We start from the raw sequence: 23,626 nt of genomic DNA, 5'->3' as shown, positions 1-23,626 counted from the left end.
AGGAGAGGAGAGGAGAGGAGAGGAGAGGAGAGGAGAGGAGAGGAGAGAGGGGGGAGAATCCCAAGCAGGCTCCACACTGTCAACATACAGCCCAAGGTGGGGCTGGAACTCACAAACCATGAGATCATGACCTAAGTCAAAATCAAGAGTCAGATGCTTAATTGACTGAGCCACCCAGGAACCCCTATTTTTTCTTAAAAAAAGTAAATTTATAATGACTGAGGGACTGAAATTTCTCCATAAAAACTGGCTAAAAATAAACTCTTTGAGACAACTTACATAATTGTTCCCCAACTTTCTGGGACACAGAAAAATCCACATTTTTGCCAGATGGAATCTCAGTTAGTGATCACTGCCAATAAATAAGTGCTCGAGTACATTTTCCTGGAATGGGACTCCGTGGGCATGACTTTCTCTAAATGTCCCTTGGGAGTCCAGATAATAGTGTTTCTGTTCTTATAAAGTATGTCATGTCCTACACAACAGCTGCTACCACACCTGAGATCTGCTGCCTTAAATTGTCCCAGTGAACTTTCACCCTGTTAAATGATATTTCCTGGCACAGGAGAAGCAGGTTTCAGCAGAGCTTCCTTAGAGAAATGTCAAAGTTGCTCAGCGTGATATGGTAACCGACGGTCTAATTCTGTATCCATACAACATAAAATAAACCTCATCCTTCTGAGACTTGAAATACTGAACCACAGGCACAAAGTCTCTCAATGTCAATACTCTGGCTGGCAATATTTATTTACTTCAACACAAAGCATTGTGCTTTGCTTTGAAGCAACCAATAAATAAATACGTGAAAAACAAAACAAAATTTTGTTTAAAAACAAAATAAGAGGAAGTGGCAATTGTGTTACCAAGAATAGGTCACATTAAAAAAAAAAATCAGTCATGGTACCTTAAAATGCCAACAACCGTACTGCATTTTAAATGATCTAATTTTTTATTTCTGAGAGAGAGAGAGAAAGAGAGAGGGAGAGAGAGCAAGCTGGGGAGGGGCAGAGAGACAGCGATACACAGATTCTGAAGCAGGCTCCAGGCTCCCAGCTGTCAGGACAGAGCCCAATGTGGGGCTCGAACCCACAGACCGCGAGATCATGACCTAAGCTGAAATCAGAGGCTTCACCGACTGAGCCACCCAGTTTTGGTTTTCTAAAATCAGGTTCAGATTTTTGATAAGGGGACCAAAAAGACACAACAGTGGGGAAAAAATAGTCCTTTTAGCAAATGGTGTTGGGACAACTGGACATCCACATGCAAAAGAATGATTCTGGACCTGTACCTCACACCACGTATAAAAATTAACTCATATGTACTATATACCTAATTGTAAGAGCAAAAGTATAAAACTCTTAGAAGAAATCATAGACCTAAATCTTCGTGACTTTGGATTAAGCAATGGTTTCTTAGGTAGGACATCAAAATCATAAATAACTAGAGAAAAAAAGAGATTAACTGACCTTGATCAAAATTAAAACCTTTGGTGCTTCAGAGGACATTATCAAAAAAGTAAAAAGGCAATTGTTAGAATATGAGAAAATATTTGAAAATCACATATTTGATAAGGGATACTATCCAGAATATATAACTAACTCTTCCAACTCAGTAAAAAGTCCAATTTTAAAAATGGGCAAAGTATTGGAATTGCCATTTCTCCAAAAGAGATATACAAATGGCTAATAAACACATGAAAAGATGCTCATCATTAGTCTTTAGAGAAATGCAAACCAAACCCACAAAGAGACACCATTCTACACTCAGCAGTATGGTTGTAATAAAATAGACACTAACAAGTGTTGACAAAGATGTGGAGAAACTGGAAATATACTTTGCCAGTAGGAACACAAACTTTGAGAAATACTTTATGGGTTCTTGAAAAAGTTAAACACAGGTTATTGTATGAACTAGCAACTCCACCCCAGGCATATACACGAGAACTGAAAACATGTTTTTACAGAAAGACTTGTACAGAAATGTTCATACCAGCATTATTCATAGTAGTCCCAAAGTTCAAGCAACCCAAATAAATGCCCATCAACTGATGAATAAACAAAATGTGGTGTCTACCTACAACAGAATATTATTCATCCTCAGAAAGGCATGAAATACTGACACATTACCATACGGATGAACATTCATAACATATTCTAAGTGAAAGAAGGCAGAGGTAAAGGATGTTTTGTGTAACTGAATTTATACACAATGGCAAGAGTCAAAGCTTCATAGAGATGAAATATCAATAACAAGTGACAAAGTGGGTTTAATAAAGGGTTAGTATCCAAAATATATAAAGAACTTACACAACCCAACACCCAAAAAAATCCAGTTAAAAAATGGGCAGAAGACATAAGTAGACATCTTTCCAAAGAAGACATACAGATGGCCAACACAGACATGAAAAGATGCTCAACATCACTCATCATCAGAGAAATACGAATCAAAACTACTGTGAGGATGTCACCTCACACCAGTCAAATTGGCTAAAATTAACAACACAGGAAACAACAGCTGTTAGTGAGGATGGAGAGAAGGGGAAGCCCTCTTAACACTGTTGGTGGGAATGCAAACTGGTGCACCCATTCTGGAAAATAGTTTGGACGTTCTTCAAAAAGTTAAAAATAGAGGGGTGCCTGGGTGCCTCAGTCAGTTAAGCATCTGACTCTTGGTTTTGGCTCTGGTCATGATCTCATGCACTAACAGCCCAGAGCCTGTTTGTGAATAACATAAACCCATTAATTTATATTCTCTAGTAATGAGAATATATATATATATATATATATATATATATATATAGTTTTTCATGACTATATAGAAAAAAAAATATATATATATAGTTTTTCGTGACTATATAGAAAAAAAATATATATATAGTTTTTCGTGACTCAATTATTATGTATTTAAAGAAATAAATTATTTATGTTTATTACATCCAGAAATTAGATTGAAGGAAGTTCAATGTTTTCTAAAAACATTATTGTACTTACTTAATAAGTGCAACTTATTAAATATTCTTTCTTCAACAAAGCAGTTTAAAACAACCATGAATTTGTTAAGTCTAAGCACTTCTTTGCCTGGATGCAGACGCTAGCATTCATTAAGTATTCTCACCTACACGTATACTATGGCAGTTGTTCTCAACCCTCAACCTTTACTAAACATTAGAACCACTTGAAGAACTTTTAAAGATTTTGGTGTCAATTAAAATCTCTATTTTTGGAGGACTTACACTTGGGGAAGTATTTGTAAAGCTTTCCAGGTGATTATAATGTGCAATCAGCATGGAGAACCACTATACTATAAAATATTCTAAATGTGTAATAACCAAATTTTCTGTTCTCAGGATACTTGACATAGGCTAATTGACCTGCCAGTTAGATCATCAGAGAACCCTAATATGACAGTGGTGGGGTAAAATTTATGAACTTTTCATTCTTGTGCTATTAAAATCCACTTCCTTTCTGAAGATATTGCAGAAGACTCCAACTTTTGGTGCCTTTTTAACTTCTTTGGATTTTTAAATAACTAATTTTTTCCAACAAGTATTCAATAAATTTTAATGGAAACATACTAGGTACTAAATACTCTAATTTTTCTTGCATACTCTAATTTGTTATACCTTGATGTCTGTTCTTTGAATTAAATATTTAACATCTCCAATAAGATCATAATCATGCTGAAGGCATGGATCAGCATTTCACCTCTGTAAAACATATAGTATAGTGAAATAGATAGACTTTTCTGTGTAACAATATGGAATACAGAGTCCAATGTGTATGAATACGTATTCCAGTTTTGCTATTGTGGTCTCAAATAAAGTAATTTCCATGAACCAGGATTATCTTGACTATAAAAATATGTGATAACTTCATTTGAAAGTTGTGAGGATTATATGAGATCTCAAATGTAGAACACCTACCATAGATCTAACCATGAAAAGCATGCATTTGTACAGTCATCCACTTATATAGCAAATATTCGAGTTCTTGTTCTCTTAACAGTCACTTTTTCAGATGTTAGATACACTGAATGAATCAAAACATATTACATCTCTGCCATAATAGTGCCTAACTTTTCATGAGGGACTCAGACAATAATAAAACACACATATTTTTTTTTCTTTTTTGAAGAAGGCAGGGCAAGGAAATGATAATGAATATATTATAATCAATAGGTTGTGTAGTGAAGGATTTTTTGAAAACAGGACATTTGAGTAGCTAAAATGATGCAAAGGTGAATTTTAAATGTGTATCTTCTTCCTGTTCAAGAAGGAAGGAAAAGATGGCATAATGGCCCTGCCATCTGAATGAAATCCATGTTTTAAAGAGACAACAAAAGGTTCATCATGGCTTAGATGCATTTAGAGAGACACAGAAGGGTAGGAAATGAAAGTGAAAATATTGCCAAGTGTAAATTATATAAAATTATAATAAAAACGCGTGGTAGGCAGAATGATCCCCAAAGCTGTCCACATCCTAAGCGCCAGAACCTGTAAATATTTTGTTACATGGTATGGGGGAATTAATATTTTAAGTGGGATTAAGTTTGCTAATCAGATGCCTTTAAAATAGTATTATCTTGGATTTTCTCAGCAGGCCCAATATAATGTAATTCACTGGCCATTGCCTGTTTTGGAGATGGAAGGAGGCCACTAGCCAAGATATATGAACAGACTTTAAAAGCTGCAAAAGTCAAAGAAACAAATTCTCCCCTAGAGCCTCCATGGGGAGTACAGTTCTGCTGAGACACCTTGATTTTACCACAGTGAAACCCATTTCAGATATGAAATTTTAAAACTGAACAATAAATGTGTGCTATTTCAAGGTACTAAATTTGTGGTAATTTGTTGTAGCACCAACAGAAAACTAGTACAATATGATAAAGATGACTTTGGTGAGTCCAGAGAAGAGGATCACCTCAACTGATTAACACTTTAAGAAAGGCATTTGGCTTCTGTACGGAGAATCATGTGTAGGGAGCAAGAGTGGAAGCAGAGAAGTCAACTGGGTAGGTATTTTAGTAGTTCAGGTAAGAGACGATGGGCACTTGAGCTTTAGCTTTAGCTAACAGGTTTGATGCAAGGCATGATAGCAATAAGGAAAATAAAATATACCCAAACTGCTTTGATCTGCAGGATGAATTATAAAGCTATTTATATACTTGAAGTGAATTTGAAGCGGGACTTTCCCTACTGCACATATAACACCTAATACCTTAACAATACAGTAAGCACTCAATAAACATTTAATGAAAACAATAAGAATACTGTTGAATATGATGATGATAATGGCAATGAAAATAGTAATGATCCAAAATGATGATATTAATGGTGAAAAAGATAAGAAAAACGGATCCTTAATGGGCCTCTATTGAATATTACAAATAAGCATGTTAAATACTACTGTTTAATTTTCCCCTAAATTTTTTGCTAGGATTCTAGTGAGTTGGTTGCAGTGAGACAAAAACAGAAGGTATACCATGAGCTACATATAGATTTGATTCCATATAGATGCTTAGGATTTTCTCTTAGTTTGTTTTTAAACTTTATTATCATGTTACCTTTAGTCAAGTAACCAAAAATTAAATTCTATGATCCTCTTTATAAACCTATTATGCCTCCATATCATATAGAAAAACCTTAGCAAGCCCTGTACATTTAACATTTGTCAACATTTAATTACCACAGGTATTGTTCATTAGGATAGAACTTTGCTTTGTTTACTGCTGTGTCCCTATCACCAAGAACAGAAAATTGCATATATAGTGCTCAAAAGACTTGTTGATAAAATGAACAAATGGATACGTCTTTTCTAATCTTTGTGTCATTGGTATTGCCTGAATAATGCAAATCCTAGAGGGACTCAATTTACCAAAATGTCCAATAAATTAAGTTTGGTTTACAATTATATGGGTAATAGCAGACATTCTTTGAGAACAACATAGATAAGATTTCAGGCCTAACATTCTGACATTATTAAAAAAAAAACACAACAAAGTAGTTCTCTATAGGACAATACATTCATTTTAGGTATATCTTGCCAACATAATAAAATAAGAGTTAGGTTTGATATTGTGCCTGTTAATATACTACTACTTCATTACTTTCTCTTGAAGAATTACAGAGGAAAAATGACCAGATATTTAGGTATGTAGAATACAGATAATCTTTGGATATATGATGCTCATTTGTCTTCAGTGTTGCCAATACCCACATTCATAACCTGAGGAGTAGGCTACGCCCAAACCACCAAATATTCCAGGGTGCCTGGCTGACTCGGTTGAGCGCGCAACTCTTGATCTTAGGGTAGTGAGTTTGGGCCCCATGTTGGGTGTAGAGATTCCTTAAAAATAAAATCTTTGGGGTGCCTGGGTGGCTCAGTTAAATGTCCGACTTTGGCTCAGGTCATGATCTTGCAGTTCGTCAGTTCAAGCCCCATGTCAGGCTCTGTGCTGACAGCTCAGAGCCTGGAGCCTGCTTTGGATTCTGTGTCTCCCCCTCTCTCTATCCCTCCCCCACTCGTACTCTGTCTCTCTCTCTCTCTCAAAAATAAATAAACATTTAAAAAAATCTTTGAAAAAATAGTTTAAAAAACACTAAATGTTTAAAAATATTTTTTAAATATAACATTTTGAATATTAAAAAAGGAATTCTGTCAATAGACTTCTCTCTCTCTGCCCCTCCCCTGCTTCTAGGCATGCTCTTTCTCAAAATAAATAAATAAACTTAAGAAAAAAAAAGTTAAAAATAGAACTGCCCTCTGACCCAGCAATTGCACTACTAAGTATTTAGCCAAAGGATACAAAAATACTGATTCAAAGGATACACGCATTATGTATATATATATATATATATATATATATTCCCTGTCTTTAATGTTTGATGATTTGTGTAATCTATCTCAGAGTAATCTTGATTGGGGTCCTTTGAGCTTCATGCATATGGATGTCCACATCCCTTCTAGGATTCAGGTAATGTTCAGCCATTATTTCTTGAAAATATATTTGATCATGACCTGAGCTGATATCAAGAGTCAGATGCTCAACCAACTAAACCACCCAGGCACTCCTCAGCCATTATTTCTTTAAATAAACTTTCTTCCCCTTTCTTTCTCTCCTCTCCTTCTGGGACTCCCAAGTTGAAATATATTCATTCACTTGATGGTGTCATGTAGATTCCATATACTTTTATCACTTTTTTCTTTTTAATTTTTGTTTCTCTATATATTCTAAATGACCTGTCTTTATTTTCTGATTTTTCATGCTAAAGTCTGCTGATGAAATTCTCTACTGAATTTTCACTTCTGTCATTATATCCTTACACTTAAGGATTTCTGTTTGGTTCTTTTTTATGGTTTTCATTTATTATATTTTTAAATTTTTTCAAGTATTTTTTTATTTCATTTAGTTGTCTGTGTTATCTTGCATCTCACTGAATTAAAAAACTTCTTTTTTTTACATTTATTCATTTTTGAGAGAGAGAGAGACAGAGTGTGAGTGGAAGAGGGGCAGAGAGAGAGGGAGGCACAGAAACTGAAGCAGGATCCAGGCTCTGAGCTGTCAGCACAGAGCCCAACGTGGGGCTGGAACTCAGGGACCATGAGATCATGACTTGAGTCGAGGATGGACGCCCAACCAACTGAGCCACCCAGGTGGCCCTCATTGAACTTTTTATGGATAATTATTTTGAAATTTTTTTGGCAATTTGTAGATCTCTATTTGGGTTTGGTTGCTGGAGCTTTATTAATTTCCTTGTGTGCTGTCATGATTGCTTAATTCTTTATGATCTGTGCAGACCTGTGTTGGTATCTTGCATCTGAAGGAGCAAGCATCTCTTCTGGTCTTTACAGATTGGTTTGGGCACATAAAAACCTTCTGTTGGTCCCTGGGCTGATGGAACTGCCTCTGGGATTTCAGCTGGGATTTCAGGTCATGTGGCTGCTGCTGGTTCTGCAGTGAGGTTGCAGCTGGAAGACCTGATCCCTGGGGTGATGGGACTGACTCCAGGACCTTGGCCAATAGAGTTGGCACTGAGACAAGGGTCAGCTTTTGGTTCTGCAAAAACAGTAGGCTTGTTACCAGGTACGCAGATGAGGGTGGCTTCTGCAAGGTTCCTGGGAAGGTTACCAGCAACCTGGGAGTTCCTTGGGTGGCCAAACTGGTCTGAGGCTGTAGAGGCTGGAGCTGAGTCATTGCTTCAAGGTCCACAGCTGGGACTGAAGTCTGTAGTCCTGTTCCAGGGGTATGGATGAGTGTGCCTCTTAACAGGTTCCTAGGTGGGTAGGACTTCCCATGGACCATGACCAATGGGGTTGGAGCTAGGTCACAGGGCCACTTCAGGATACACAGTCAGACCATGTTCAAGAGGCCTGCATCAGGTGGCTGGGAGGGGTCTCCCATCATGTCTCTGGTGGGCAGGACTACTCCTAGACCGTGGGTGAGATGGGCTGGAGCCAGCACAACGACAACTTTAGGATCCTCAGGCAGACAGAGGTTGGCGGGTCTGTCTCTGGGGACATGGATAGATGTCTCTCTCACTGGGTCTCTGGGTCGGAAGGATTATTTCTGGACTAAGGCTGAGAGGGGCCAGAGCTAGGTCACAGGCTGCTTCATGGTCTACAGCTGGAACTGAGGCCAGTGGACCTATTACTCAAGGCATGGGTGGTGTGGCTCCTCCTTGTCCCCTGGAGGATGGTGCTATCAACAGCACCAAGACCAAATGGGGCTGCAGCTGAGTTCACAGATAGCCTGGGCTCTTTTCTGGGTCTGTAGTTATTATTATCTAACTATAGTTTGTAAGTCTGTCACCTGGGTGCAGGAATGCCTTTTCAAAATGGTCCTCCTCAGTCTTGGGTTCTACTGGAGTTTTGCAACCTTTTACCTGGATCCTGAAGCTCCCACAAAGACACTTTTGTCCATGGACAGCCACTAATTTAGTGTTGCTGTGGGGGGAAATGAGAGGAGGACCTCCTATTCTGTTACTTTGCTCTATAATTTTTAAAGTAAATATAAAGACAAAATATGACACATGGCCTAATCTTAAAGAGAACACAGGCATACCCCGTTTTATTGAGCTTTGCTTTACTGCACTTTTCAGATATTGCATTTTTTATAAACTGAAAGTGTGTGGCAACCCTGCATCAAGCAAGTCTACTGGTGCCATTTTTCCAACAGCATTATGCTCACTTCATTTCTTCATGTCACATTTTTGCAATTCTCACAATATTTCAAACTTTTAATTATTATTATATTTGTTATGGTGATCTGTGATCAGTGATTATGACTCACTGAAAGCTCAGATAATGGTTAGCATTTTTTTTTTAGCAATAAAGCATTAAAAATTTTTTTTAATGTTTATTGATTTTTGAGAGACAGAGAGAGACAGAATGCAAGCAGGGGAAGGGTAGAGAGACAGGGAGACACAGAATCTGAAGCAAGCTCCAGGCTCTGAGCTCTCAGCACAGAGCCCCATGTGGGGCACAAACCCATGAGCTGTGAGATCATGACCTGAGCCGAAGTCGGCCACCCAACCAGCTGAGTCACCCAGGTGCCCCAGCAATAAAGCATTTTTAAATTAAGGCATATAGATTGTTGTTTCAGACATAATACTATTATATACTTAATAGATTATAGTATAGTATAAATATAAAATTTTATATGCACCGGGAAACTAAGAAAGTCATTCAACTCACTTTGAGATATCTGCCTTATTGTGGTCATCTGGAAACCAAAGCCACAATATATGCCAGTATCTAAAACCAAGATAGTCCTGGAAAGTATGGGTTGTGGTGGCTGTAGGTATAAGAAAAAGACAAGCACAGAGCTGAGGGAGAAGAAACTGGAAAGACAGGTAGAGGATAGAGCAAGGAGTCTCTTATAGGCTGTGTACATATGAGCTACCAAATAGTTCTGAGCAGGAGTATCATCTGTTTAAAAGTTTCTGGGTCTGCAGAGTTGGTAAGGAGTGTGGCAGTAATGAAGCAAAATAAAGACAGTGAGATTGTCAAAGAGTATTTGGGAATTGGCTGGCTATGGGTAGATGATGGGGAGGGGGCAAGAAAGAGTTTGACATATATGAGGGACTAGGCTGACCAGTGTGTTAGAGTGATGTGGGGATATGGCTCAGTAGAGAATTCTCAATGGGAGACAGAGGTGTAGAAGTCATTGTATAGAGTTAGAAGTTGAAGAAAGAGGCATAGGGCCAGCTTGTGTAAAGAAAATGAATCCAGCAGGAGAGGGGAATGCAGAAAATGCAGTAATTATCTAACCACAAGGTGATGGAGGCCTAACTCAGAATTGAGCTCAAGGGGGGAAAATGGAGAAAGGGATGTTGGAGAGACTGAAAACAAAATACTGACAAGGTTTGGTGACTGATCATAGAAAAGGTTTTGAGTCTAGTGCTTGAGAGAACGAAACCCATGACAAAGTGGAGAGGCAAAGAGGGGAAGACAAGTTGTGTTTGGTAGGGTGAGTTTATGGTAAAGGCTGAGGTGGAGATAGCTGACGGGCACTAGAATACTAGAACTGAGTTCAGGTCCAAGATACTTGATTTGAAAACTATCATGCTATGACTAGATTCACTGTGGAGGGGACAGGAGACAGAGAAGGAACAGGTAGCCACGGAAGGAGACATGAAGGTCACTGAATTTGGAGGTGGGAATGGAAGGGAAGGAATATCACAGGTGGAAGTAACACAGGAAATGGGGAATTTTCAAGAATATGTGAAGAACTACAATACATTGAGTATGATGAAGATTGGTTTTTAAAAAGTAGAAAGTATTTAAAAATACATTCTGTATAAATACACTGAAATAAGTCTAGGAGAATATACAACCAACCTACCATAGCAGGAGGAGAGGGGAAGGAGTTAGAATTATGGAGCCAGGGGGCGTCTGGGTGGCTCAGTTGGTTGAGTGTCTGATTCTTGGTATCAGCTCAGGTCATGATCCCAGGGTTGTGGGATTGAGCCCAGCATCAGGCTCTGTGCTGAATGTGGACTCTGCTTAAGATTCTCTCTCGCTCTCCCTCTGCCCCTCTTCCCCTGCTCTCTATCATTCTCTCTCTCTCTCTCTCTCTTTACTAAAATAAATAAATTAAAAAAAAAAGAATTATAGACCCAATGATTCATTGGGAACTTCAGTGTTATCAGTGATGTTTTAAATTTTTCTAAGAATCATCTATTCCCCATATAACTCATCAAAAATATTGAAAAATGGAATAAATGGACAGGAAAGCACTTTTAGAATAAAACAACTCTCTTGGACAGAAACACTCTCTCAAGAAACGATTTGTCTTTAATACACGACTTATTGTAGTTTACCTTATTTACCTATCAAGTTAAAAACAACTCTGCAACAAAGTTACTTTCTTTAGTTGTATATTCTTCATCATATTATTTTAGGTAAATAACTGGCAAATGGTAACTGTCCATTCTGATTGCAGAAAAGGAAAGCATTTAAATCACTCTTCATTTCTTTATCTCTTTATGCAGGAGCCAGGTACAAAACTTTCACTGTCTATGTATCTATAGGACCCTCACTGTGGGACAGGAGACCACAACTTCTGTTGACACAGAACCACACTGGGTAACTTTTCTGCTTATGACAATGGACCCCTGACATTTTTTTAGTGAAAATCCCAGGATGTTGGAGCTTTTTTTCTGTCTCCCTGAAATACTGATCATTTCGATAACTTCTGATTACAGCACTGCACACCATTACCTAGAATCCTTCCAGATTCTGTCCAAAGAGCTTTCCTTCCCTCTTCTCCCCAAATCAGCTTCCAAGAGGGCCTGACCTTTATTCCTGCCACCGTACTGTCATATTCGATGAAAAGTATGAAGGAACAAATTCTCTTAAAATGTAACAAACATAACCTTCTCTGCAGACAGAATTTACTTATAACAGTAGCTGCATTTTAGCAGTTTGCAATCAAGTGGCTTTCTTGTTAGAGTACATTCATTTCTTACTACTCCAGCAATTGTTTGTTCATTTGTTTTGGTACTGGTATTTTTTTTTAAACAATGTTATTGAGGTATATTTTATGTATTCTAAAATCTATCTTTTCAAGTCTACACAGTTCAGTGATTTTTAGTAACTTTACCAAGTGGTCTAGCTATTGCCATAAATCAGTTTCAGAACATTTTCATTCCCCCCAAATAAAATCCCTCAGGGCATTTACATTAATCTCTGTGCCTCCCTGGTCCTCCACCCCCAGCCCCAGAGAATCACAACTCAACTGGCTATTTCTTTAAGCATGCCTTTTCTGGACATTTCATATAAATGGCAACATACCATACATGGTTTCTTGAGTCTTCACGGATTTTATAGAATAAAACTAGAGATTTTCCTTTGGCCTTTAAGAAAATGACACATTTAAAGAAATATATTGGGGCGTCTGGGTGGTGCAGTCGGTTAAGCGTCCGACTTCAGCCAGGTCACGATCTCGCGGTCCGTGAGTTCGAGCCCCGCGTCAGGCTTTGGGCTGATGGCTCAGAGCCTCGAGCCTGTTTCCGATTCTGTGTCTCCCTCTCTCTCTGGCCCTCCCCCGTTCATGCTCTGTCTCTCTCTGTCCCCCCAAAAAATAAATAAACGTTGAAAAAAAAATTAAAAAAAAAAAAAGAAATATGTTACCTTTCAAATAAAACCTTGCAATAAATACTATTAAAAATCTAAAAAACTAAAATATTAATCCTGTTTTATTTAAGTTCTAAAATTTAAGAACATTCTGAAGGTAATATAGTGGTAGAAACATGAAATGATCACTTAACCTATCTCACACATTGAAACAGATAGTAAGACAGCTATCCCTAAAGCTTTTAATCATTTTAACATCTCCAACTTTACATGTAATAGAACTTACCCTTTTTCCTTTTGAGGATGGATGTGTAACTTTCCCTTCTAGGAAAAATTTTAAATGGCTGGTTTCTTAATATATTAGTTAATGCCTACAGGTAGGGGTGTGTGTGTGTGTGTGTGTGTGTGTGTGTGTGTGTGTGTGTGTGTTATTTTCGTCCTCCGTATCTTTGAAAGGAATAAGAGTATCATGTGTAGCGAAAAGAACTGGAATGTTCCAGCCTTGCTTAAAAGGATGCACCTGTCCAATAACCTCCTGTTTTCTGTGAGTGCCTCTGATCCTCCAAATTTGTACACTGTGCTTACAGTGTGGAGAAGGGCAGGCACTGACTCCTTTGAAGTAGGCAGGTCAGATTAGAAATTATGCTTTTCAGTCTATTGTGAGTTTCAGTAATGCACACATCTCAACTACAAAAAAGAATTTTTAATAGTATTTTTGAAACTGCTGCTGTGAGTTTTAGATGACATACATGGATTAGCTAATGCTTTCACTGAATTAAGTGAACATGTCAATAAGCACTTCTGTCTTTGGCTTGGAATTCAGTATAAAATAGATAATTCTACTGAGCTCTAACAAAATCAAGAGATACTTATCCTTAAGCTTTTTTCATTGAATCACTCTAATTGGGACAGATTCTATGAAGAAAAATGATTGTTTATATGATCATAGCCTCAATGCCAATTTTTGAAAATTATAGAAATATGGAAAAAAATGTCATTCATCTAAATAAATTATGCTCCAAGACAGAAATCAGCCTGTAAGCAATAAGTGATATCCCCTCCTTTTTGAACTCTCAAAACATCACACTTTAAGTGTGTAGCTCTCTTTACTTTTATTTTTGCTGCCACTATCTGAAGACTAGAAAATAGTGAATACATGCTGGTAACAATTCATACTTCTATTACATCTTAAGAAGAAATGAGACTCCCTAGAAGAACTGAAATGAAGAAGAAAAAGACCAAGTGAGACAACCTGGGGAAAAATACTGAACAAGGCCTCAACTCTAAACATTCAAAATTATCAAAACACACTGTTAGCCAAAAATTGCTTCTCAAAAGCCCTAGAAATTAGCCTTTAACCTGTTGTTTAAAAATCATAGGACACTTCACCATTCTGGAAATCTCAGTACCAAAAGGTTCTTTCTTGGTTTTATCTTTGTTATTAACTAATATGGTAATTATGCTGTAAACCAAACCATGAGGTATAAAAGTGGTGCACTGATTTTTAAAGTGCAGACAGAACGATTTTTTTTTTTTTGTAAAGTAAACCAAACTCACCAGGTCATAGACCAAACAAGAATAAATTCTGCTAATTTTTTTTCCCCAAAGAGCAACTACAGAATAAAAAAATCAATACTAGGAAAAACCCAGCTAAAGGCTGCCTGACAATTCCTAGAAAAAAAGTTGGTAAACCAAAGTAAATCTTGTATTAGGTAATAGGCACACAACAATGTATTTAATACACTATTGCCAACCTTTCTGTTTTAAGACTGGCACAACTGGGGCGCCTGGGTGGCTCAGTCGGTTAAGCGTCCGACTTCAGCTCAGGTCACGATCTCACGGTCCGTGAGTTCGAGCCCCGCGTCGGGCTCTGGGCTGATGGCTCAGAGCCTGGAGCCTGCTTCTGATTCTGTGTCTCCCTCTTTCTCTGCCCCTCCCCCATTCATGCTCTGTCTCTCTCTGTCTCAAAAATAAAATAAACTTTAAAAAAAATTAAAAAAAAAGACTGGCACAACTACTCAACTGTTAAGGAAAATCTTCCTTAAAGATTTAGAAAAAGTTGTGTGTATATCACATATACTACTTTGAATTTATTTAAAAATATATGAACTAGGGTGCCTGGGTGGCTCAGTTGGTAAAGCATCCTACTTTGGCTCAGGTCATAACCTCGTGGCTCATTGGTTCAAGCCCTGCATTGGGCTCCATGCTGAAAGCTCAGAGTCTGTAGTCTGCTTGGGATTCTGCGTCTCCCTCTCTCTCTGTCCCTCCCCCATTCGTGCTCTATCAAAAATAAACACTAAAAATTTTTTAAAAATTATGAACTAATAACTTGTTCTGGACAATAAATAGAAACAGCTTCATCAGTGTATTTTTGAAATGAAAATTGCCATAATATCCATTCTCTTACTTCAAAGATATATGAAGGATTTAAAGTTTACTTTAGTTAAATTTATTTTAATTATCTCCATTTGTCTTTTGACAATTTGTCTCACCATCTATGAAGATGGTGAGAACTTGGATGAGTTAATACTGCATGATGATGAGTAGCATGGTTTCTCTTTTTTTTTTTTAAGTATTTATTTTTGAGAGAGAGCGAGCGAGCGAGCGAGCATGCTCAGGAGAGAGCACAAATGGGGGAGGAGGAGAGAGTGAGGGAGAGAGAGAGTCCTAAGCAAGCTACATGCTGGTCATGGAGCCTCATGTGGGGCTCAATCTCACCAACCATGAGATCTTGACCCAAGCTAAAATCAAGAGTCAGATGCTCAACTGACTGAGCCACCCAGGTGCCCTATGAAACTTCTTCCCTTTCATTTTCTGCCTGGATGAATTAAAAAAAAAGATATAAAGAACAAATATTAAAATTTTTCTTTTCATTATTTCATTAAGAAATTCCTGGCATAACTCTCTACCAAGTAATTTCAGAAGATAACATCTACACTAGCTCTTGTCACCCAGCCACTTGACTTGGATATTTAAACTAGAGAAGAAAACTTTAAAAAGGTCCAGTATTTCTATCTTTGGCCTTTATTATTTTTGGAGCTTTCCTCACTGCCCAAGGCCAGTTCCTCCACTGATGACACCCTTGCCGTTCAGTGGTGAAGACTGCACATTGCACAAACCCGGCCCCAGCAGCACAGCTATCCAGCAGGTGCATAGCCTGTGCTTCTCAAGATGTTGCTCCCTCGTTTCCGAATTCCCTCTGGACGCCTTGTTGTATTGCCTCCAGGCTAGGAACATCAGCGTCTTTCTGTCCATGCACGCAAACCGGCCTTTCAGTTGTTAAAATATTATAACACCCCAGATGGAGTAAAACAAACAAAACAAGCCCAACCCTTTCTGGACCGAGTCCACTCGTGCCCTCTGTCAAAGTGCAGACTCGTCTGCCCCTTTGCCAAGGCTCACAGGTGGCGCTGGGTCCACCATGTGGCCTTCTCACTGATCCCACGCACCCATAACCTCTCCTTCCGCACAGATGCCACAGGAGCCTATATTTTATAAATACAAGTCTGCTTGGATTGCCCGCCACCTTATATTCCTGCGATCACATTCTGTCATGGTCAAGAGAAAATCCAAAGCCTTTAATATGGGGGACAGTTTTTCATGATCTGATCTATTCAGCCTCTTAGCCCACCTCTAGCCTCATCTACATTCTAAACCCCAGGGTCCTGAATCCACTGCAACACTTGCTGTTCTCTGAGCTGTCCTCACCACCTCGCATGTCCTGGCACATGTTGTTTTCTTCCAGAAGCACCTTGTCTCGATTTACCTGCCCCCAAACTTCTATTTATCCTACTAGTCCTATTTCTAAAGTCGTCCTCTTTCTGAAACCTTCTCTGATCCTCCTCTCCAGACGTGGTCTGTTCCCCTCCTCTGGCCTCACACAGCACCCTGGGTATTGTACTGGAAGCTTTTTAAGAGCACCTGAATCTTACTTATGACTTTATCACCAGACCATTTCACAGTGCTTGGTAGATGATGGGCACCTAGTATATGTGTGTTTAATGATCACAACTCAAGTTTTATTTACTTTTCCTCTGTGTCCCCAAGTGTAAGACTTAGGTCTCTTAATTCTCTGAATTGCCAGCACCAGCAAGTAAATGCCACATAACTAGATCTCCAAAAAGATTAATGACAGTTGAATGAATCAATACTATAACTACCTCCAGCCCTCCCTTGTCTCACTGATCCTGCAGGCTGATGAAAGATTACTTTTTCTAATATACAATTTTCCATGGTTCCTATCACCTAGTCCTACCCAGGTGAAACTTTTACTGGCTTCCTATTACCTACAGGATGAAGCCCACTTCCCTAGCTCAGTTCTTTTGCATAGAAATGCACTTTCTTTGACCTTCACCAACACTCTCTTCCCCCTTTGCATCTCAGCTTAGGCTTTCCCTGCCCAAACTAAAATTGTCTTTGCGTGAGTCTGGGACATTAACCCGATTTAGTTTCTTAATATCCCCACTTATTAGAGCTGAAATGATCTTCACAGGCTCCCCACTGCCTCCCGCCCACTTTTTCTAAGTGTTTTCCTATTACTCCCTTCACTAAAATGTAAGTTCCATAAACACAGGGGCCTGGTTGGCCTTGTTCAATGCTGCATCCCTGATCCTAAAGCAGTTCCTGGAACCAGAGATTAAGTGCTGATCATTTGTTCAGTGAAGGAAAGACTAAACGCAAAAATATTTCTAGTTGGCATTCAAGGTCCTCAGTGACCTGGGCGCCCTCCATTTTCCCAGCCTTATCTCCAACCAATTCCTCACATGATACCTGTTTGCTATTTCCCAAATACCTCTATTATACTTCCTGACTAGGCCTTCTTTTTCTTCCTATTTAAATTCTCTTCATCTTTTATAGGAATTCCTTCGTTCATAAGGCAATCCAAAGTGGTAAGCTCCTGAGCTATATTATTTATCTATTTAATGTCTTAAATATCTTTCAATTCTCTAGAGCTTTCTTATAATGGATTTTGTGATAAATGGGCTTTAAGTTATAACAAAAGACTGAAAATTCTTAAAGGGAAAAACTTCCAAATGCTAGGGGTTAATAAGATTCAGACTCCATTTTATCTATTAAAAAAAAACAAAAACAAAAACAACCCTACATGTCTTCTTCAAGTATAACAAAGAGGTTTGCTTTCCAGTATAATGTGCAACATAAAAAATAGTTAAAATGATACATTCAAATGTGTTAGTGACAGGTGGTTCCAGTAACAGCTCTGATGTCCATTTTGACTGCAAATAATACTGGCCACTGACCATATTATGAAAAGGGAACCAAGAAGTAACTCTTCCCACTTACAACTCTGAGCCTAGCACAGTCCAGTTGACTAGATACTTTGTTTTAAAACATAAACAAAAAAGTACATATAACAAATCAGGAACACTTCTGTGGTAAGAACTATTACTCAAAAAAATTCCCAAAACTTAGAAGGAAATTTAAATAGTTTTACTGATCTGCATCCTGTTGACCCCAGTGGTAGTTACATGCAAACATTCCTAAGTATGCCAGCCTATACATGGGAGCAGACAATACACGATGTAACATGTAAACAAAAGAAACATGCCAACCTGGATACCAACTTTGCACCACTAGCATCTTCTGCTGAATTCACATCATTCCAGTAGGGTTTTCTACGACTTAGCCGCAGGCTGACCTGAGGAACACCATCTGACAGCTCTGGTTGTGGTACTCTGTGTGACTGAATAGATCCCTCACTCCTGGATTTTGGGATCTGGAAAACACAATTTGGGGAGGAGGGCGGATTTAAAAAAATCTTTCAGATTAAGTTATCAAAGCTAATTTGTTCTAATTTATTAGTAACCTAATGTATTAATGACATTCCAGAAAAATACCAACCTAGGTATAGAATTTAAAATATTAAAAATAAATTGCTAAAAAGCAAAGGGCACAGGGAAGGGGAGATATCAACACTTCCAAGGGGAACTTTCAAACCATATACAGCCACATCCCTTTCCTGGATTCTGATACAAATCTTCCCCAGGCTTACCCCCTCCCTCCCTCCCCTAGCCCCCACCATTAGAATAATTATGCTGTGTAATGAGAGATTATGAGAGTATATCAGAGTGGCAACCTGGAGTGAAGGAAAGAAGAAATAGAAAAAGACAGGGGGAAAAAAAGGGCTGAGAACCACTGAAATGAAGGATGACAATATCAGAAAGGTGTCCAGAAATATTTACTACCAGCAAGTAAAATCTGCACCAGTTCGTAATAGTTTCTGTTGTCATCTTCTTTTATAGGGCAAAGTATGGTCTAATACACTTTTAACTAAAGAAATAGCTAGGAAAAATACACCTTTTTAGTTCTCTTCTGTCTCTAGAAACATGGGCAACACAAGTGCCAAGTAAACCCTGGTGTACTGACTTCTCCTATCTGAGGTTATGTGCTCCCTCCAGCCCCAGAAACACCCTCATGCTTTTATATTGCATCAGAAACAATGTGAATACAATTGATATCCTTCTCCTGAAATTGTGTAAAAATCATGTGAGAGTTTCAGGAAAAATTCACACCCTCAGGTCAATTGTATTTGTTACACCGGAAGCTCTTTCTCATCTCCTGGACTTTTCTTATACTTGTCCTTCAACTGGAATGTCATCTATTCATCACTGGCCACTCACCAATTGTCTAAGACCAAACCAAATCTTAACTTCCTTTGAGGCTGAGAGAAGAATCCACTTCCCGGGGCACCTGGGTGGCTCGGTCGGTTGAGCGTCTGACTTTGGCTCAGGTCATGATCTCACGGTTCATAGGTTCGGGCCCTGTGTCGGGCTCAGTGCTGACATCTCAGAGACTGGAACCTGCTTTGGATTCTGGGTCTCCCTCTCTCTCTGCTCCTCCCCTACTCAAACTCTGTCTTTCTCTCAAAAATAAGTAGAAAGATTTAAAAAAAATTTAAGAATCCACTTCCCACAGAGCGTCTCTAACTAAGCTCAGGTCTTAATGACCTTTCCCAACTTTGAATTCCTGTAATACACTGCCACAAAATCCATGCTTGATCTCATGTCACCTGATAGTTGTTTTATATTTCTAAGTTATATGGCCTCAGCCAGATGTCTGGACACAGAGATTATAGTCTCATTCTCTTCCCCTTTCTCCTCCTCTACCGTGTCCTTTTCCTCCTCTTATTTATGTTATTATTTTTAACATTTTAGCCATTGAGTCTAGTTAAGTTTTGAACCCATTAATACTTATTGTCAGACAACACACTTTTTTCTTAGAAGATATTTCTTTTCTTTCTTTCTTTTTTAAGTTTATTCATTTCGAGACAGTGCATGAGCAGGGGAGGGGCAGAGAGGGAGGAAGAGAGACAGAATCCCAAGCAGGCGTTGCAGTATCAGAACAGAGCCCAACATGAGGCTCAAACCCATGAACCATGAGATCATGACCTGAGCCAAAACCAAGAGTGAGATGTTTAACCCAGTGAGCCACCCGGGTGCTCCAACAACACACTTTTCAACTGTAAGATATTCCAAAGACACTGACTGACTAAGAAACTAGGGTAACAGGCAATTAAAAAAAGTAATATGGGGACAGTTATAAACATCAATATTTAATAAATTCATACCTCTATGAGAATTACAAAAATAACACATGAAAATAATTTAGCAAATAGTTACATTTACCACAGAGCAAATACTCAAAATATTAATTTTAATATTAATTTAAATTAATTTAATATTAACAACTTATTAATATTGTTAAGTAAAACTTGCCCAAATCTGACAATTACCAATGAATTGTTCCATTACATTTCTCTGTAGAGTGTTCACAAAAGTTCATGAAAATCAAGGGAAAGTGAATTTTTTAAAATTATAAACTATAGTTCACTGAGATATTTGCCAAGATTACTTATGAAAGAAATATTTAGGTAAACAGCAAGAGAACATATTAAAAGTACAAATATATGCTATTATATATTTCATAAAAGGGGCTCTTTTGCATGTGGCTATTTTTCATATGAGTAGACAGGAAAAATAAATACACTGAAAAAGCAGTAAGATTTCAAACTAGTTAGCTAAAAAATCTCATACCCAGACTTAATTCTCTCAATATTAAAACAAATATAAGAACAGTTGTTTGGCAACATTTTATGGTGTTAAAATAAGGACATAGCATTTTAAGTTCAGTGATAATTTGGGGGTTCTAAAGTTGATTCAATAGTTTATGTAAAGGAGAAATATTCTAAGGTAGAAAAGTAACATGTAGCTGATTCCACTTGGTCAGTTTACATTAAAATAGACTACATAACACAGATCACTTAAGACTCAGATACCATAAACTATATCAGGTACATTTTTCAAAGTATTATTCTGTGATGATTTAATCTCTATAAAAATAAAATAGAGGGGCGCCTGGGTGGCTCAGTCCATTAAGCATCTGACTTCGGCTCAGGTCATGATCTCATGGCTCATGAGTTGGAGCTCCACATCGGGCTCCGTGCTGACAGGTCAGAGCCTGGAGCCTGCTTTGGATTCTGTGTCTCCCTCGGTCTCTGCCCCTCCCCCACTCATGCTCGGGGTGTGTGTGCGTGTGCGTGTGTGTGTGTGTGTGTGTGTCTCTCTCTCTCAAAAATAAACATTAAAAAATTTTTTTAAAATACAACAGGATTGTCATTAGCCATGAACTTTAAAATATAAATTTATTAATATATACTAAAGTAGTCCAAAGAGCTGAGCTTATGCACAAGGACATGAAAACACCACATGAAGCCTATGAGAGAACAAAATTGTTAGAAAAAGGTAGCTCAGTAACTCTGAGACCATTAGAACTATAGAGTGTGTATATATATATATATATATATATACACACACACACACACACACACACACACACACACATACACACACTATATATATACACTATATAAATATATATATACACTATATATATACACTATATATATATATATATACACTAAATATACACTATATATACATAAACTATATAAATATATATACACACTATATAAATATAAATATACACACACACAGTTTAAAAGGAATGCATGTTTTTAAAGGAGATAAATGATACCATCATGAAGATGTACCTTCAAGACTACACATTTCATTACAGATATGATTACTGTAGGAAAAATAGATAAAAATTTAAAATCGGCTGCTCTACCTTTGTCATTAATTTTAGTACAAATGTATTAACTTTGAGAAAAGTAAAGAGATCACTGTCTTTGCCTTAGCTGGAACTGAGCTTTTTAGAAGCACGTGATTTGAGCCTTGGCCTTATAAGGTAGGTAGAAGAGATAGTTTTATTTTTATGCTCTGAGTGTCCACCTCAGATTGTGTAACGTTTACACTTTAAGGTGGTATTCAGGGCTCCTTTCATCATAGAACTCTCTCGGAGGAGGAGGAAGACCCCAGTTATCCAAGGCAAAGGATACAAGGAGACATCTTATTACAGTGTAGCCTTAAAGCAGTTGTTCTCTCCAGCAGCCAGTTTTGTCCGGAGACGTTACTGGTTGTCATGATGGGGGTGAGTGGATGTGCTACTAGAGTCTAGTGGGTAAAGACCAGGAATGTGATGAAGCATCTTACAAATGCACAGGACAGTCTGACACAAAAAAGAGTTATCTGATCCAAAATGTCAGTAGGGCTAAAGCTGAGAAACTCTGATTCAGGGGTATGGTAAGAAGAAACCTGTATTGACCCAGCTCCTCTTTTTCTATCCTTTTCTTCTGGCTCCACCCTCCCTTTTTTTTGCCATTGCCAAGATGTAATGGGCCCAGGTCAGCTATAGGTTTAGCAAAAATGGGCCAGCTAGGTCATCCAGGCCTGCCTTGTCTAGTCATGGGTGATATTGATTCTGTGAGGTTCAGTCAAGCTCTGTGGGGCAGGGACTCCAAATAGGGCTAAAAGCCTTACTATGATAAATGGAGTTCATGTGCTTCGAGAGATCCACCTGCAGTCTCCCTCATAATATGTGGCTGCAGTTGGAAAACTGCCAACCATCTGGAATACTGAGGTGACAAAGCTTTTCCTTTCCACTGGAGATATCCATTAAGTCACAGCAGACTTGGCTTTGTTTTTTTTTAGTGATTGCTTCATGATACTGTACTTGAAGGTGAAAACTATAAAAGCCCCCAAACCATCTATGAAAAACACTTTGCTCAGAAGAATTCTGCCATTGACTGTTTGAGATAAGGATCTAGGCACTTGTTGTGTGATTGATGTGTATAACCGAAATACTATCAATTCCAGAGACTGTAAAAAGAGCACATTCCATGCATGTATTTGCAGGTGTGGAATAGTCTAACACAAGTAATTCGAGCTGCTTTAGATTTTGAGATGTCATGGGGCTAGAAACAAAAGAATAACCTTCAATAAAGTAAAATTAGGAAATATTCTCCTGAATGTTGCTGCTATTAGTTGTAAAGATGTAGTGTTACTCTGTGTTAGGCATGGTTCCATGAGATTTATATCAATTAATCTATTTAATTGTCATGACAACCCAAAGAGGCAGGGACTATTATTACCATCTCACAAATGAGGAAACTGAGGCATTAAGAGTTTGAATTACTTGTTCTATTGAGTAAGTGGCAGAACTACAGTTACAACCCAGGGAATCAGGCCTCAGTACTCGTGCTTACCATTACTTTCTATATCTGGTTACATGTTAAACATTAGAATTGCAAGAAGAAAAGATACTTTTGGATGAAAGTCACGTTACAGTCCATAACGCAAACCATTTTCTTCCCTTTTTTTGGCATTAGTAGTTAAAACTCTCTTTAAATTTATCTCTCTGGCATCTACTGAACTGTTCTAGCAGTATAATCTTAGGAGAAAAAGTCAGTTATGAGGACAAAACTATACAGAAAATGTATTCATATTTTTTTATTTATAATGGGCCAAAAATGTAAGCATTTTACAAAGTCAAATTACTATCATAGGCAATTATAGCACATCTATATTTTGAAGAATATCTCAGCCATTAAAATATCTCTAAAGTTTTTAATGAGACTGTGAAATTGTGTTATGATATATAATACAGTGTGAGCCCATTGAGCAAATAAAAATGCA

General features: G+C 38.0%; 1 protein-coding gene across 5 annotated transcripts in view; it reads right to left on the bottom strand.

The window, feature by feature from the left end:
• FAM13A (family with sequence similarity 13 member A) overlaps nucleotides 1-23,626 on the bottom strand; it is a 183,515-nt gene that overhangs the window by 116,466 nt on the left and 43,423 nt on the right. For 4 of the 5 annotated variants that reach the window (XM_040478471.1, XM_040478466.1, XM_040478470.1 and 1 more), the window contains exon 2: nucleotides 18,146-18,309. In XM_040478471.1, coding sequence (XP_040334405.1) covers nucleotides 18,146-18,309 — 164 coding nt within the window. The remainder of the gene's footprint in view (nucleotides 1-18,145; nucleotides 18,310-23,626) is intronic. The other variant, XM_040478468.1, reaches the window with a different exon arrangement.

This window comes from Herpailurus yagouaroundi, unplaced genomic scaffold (assembly GCF_014898765.1).
Source record: "Herpailurus yagouaroundi ecotype Mexico unplaced genomic scaffold, PumYag 28, whole genome shotgun sequence".
Taxonomy (NCBI): Eukaryota; Metazoa; Chordata; class Mammalia; order Carnivora; family Felidae; genus Herpailurus; species Herpailurus yagouaroundi.
This window is presented reverse-complemented; position numbering and strand designations above follow the sequence as displayed.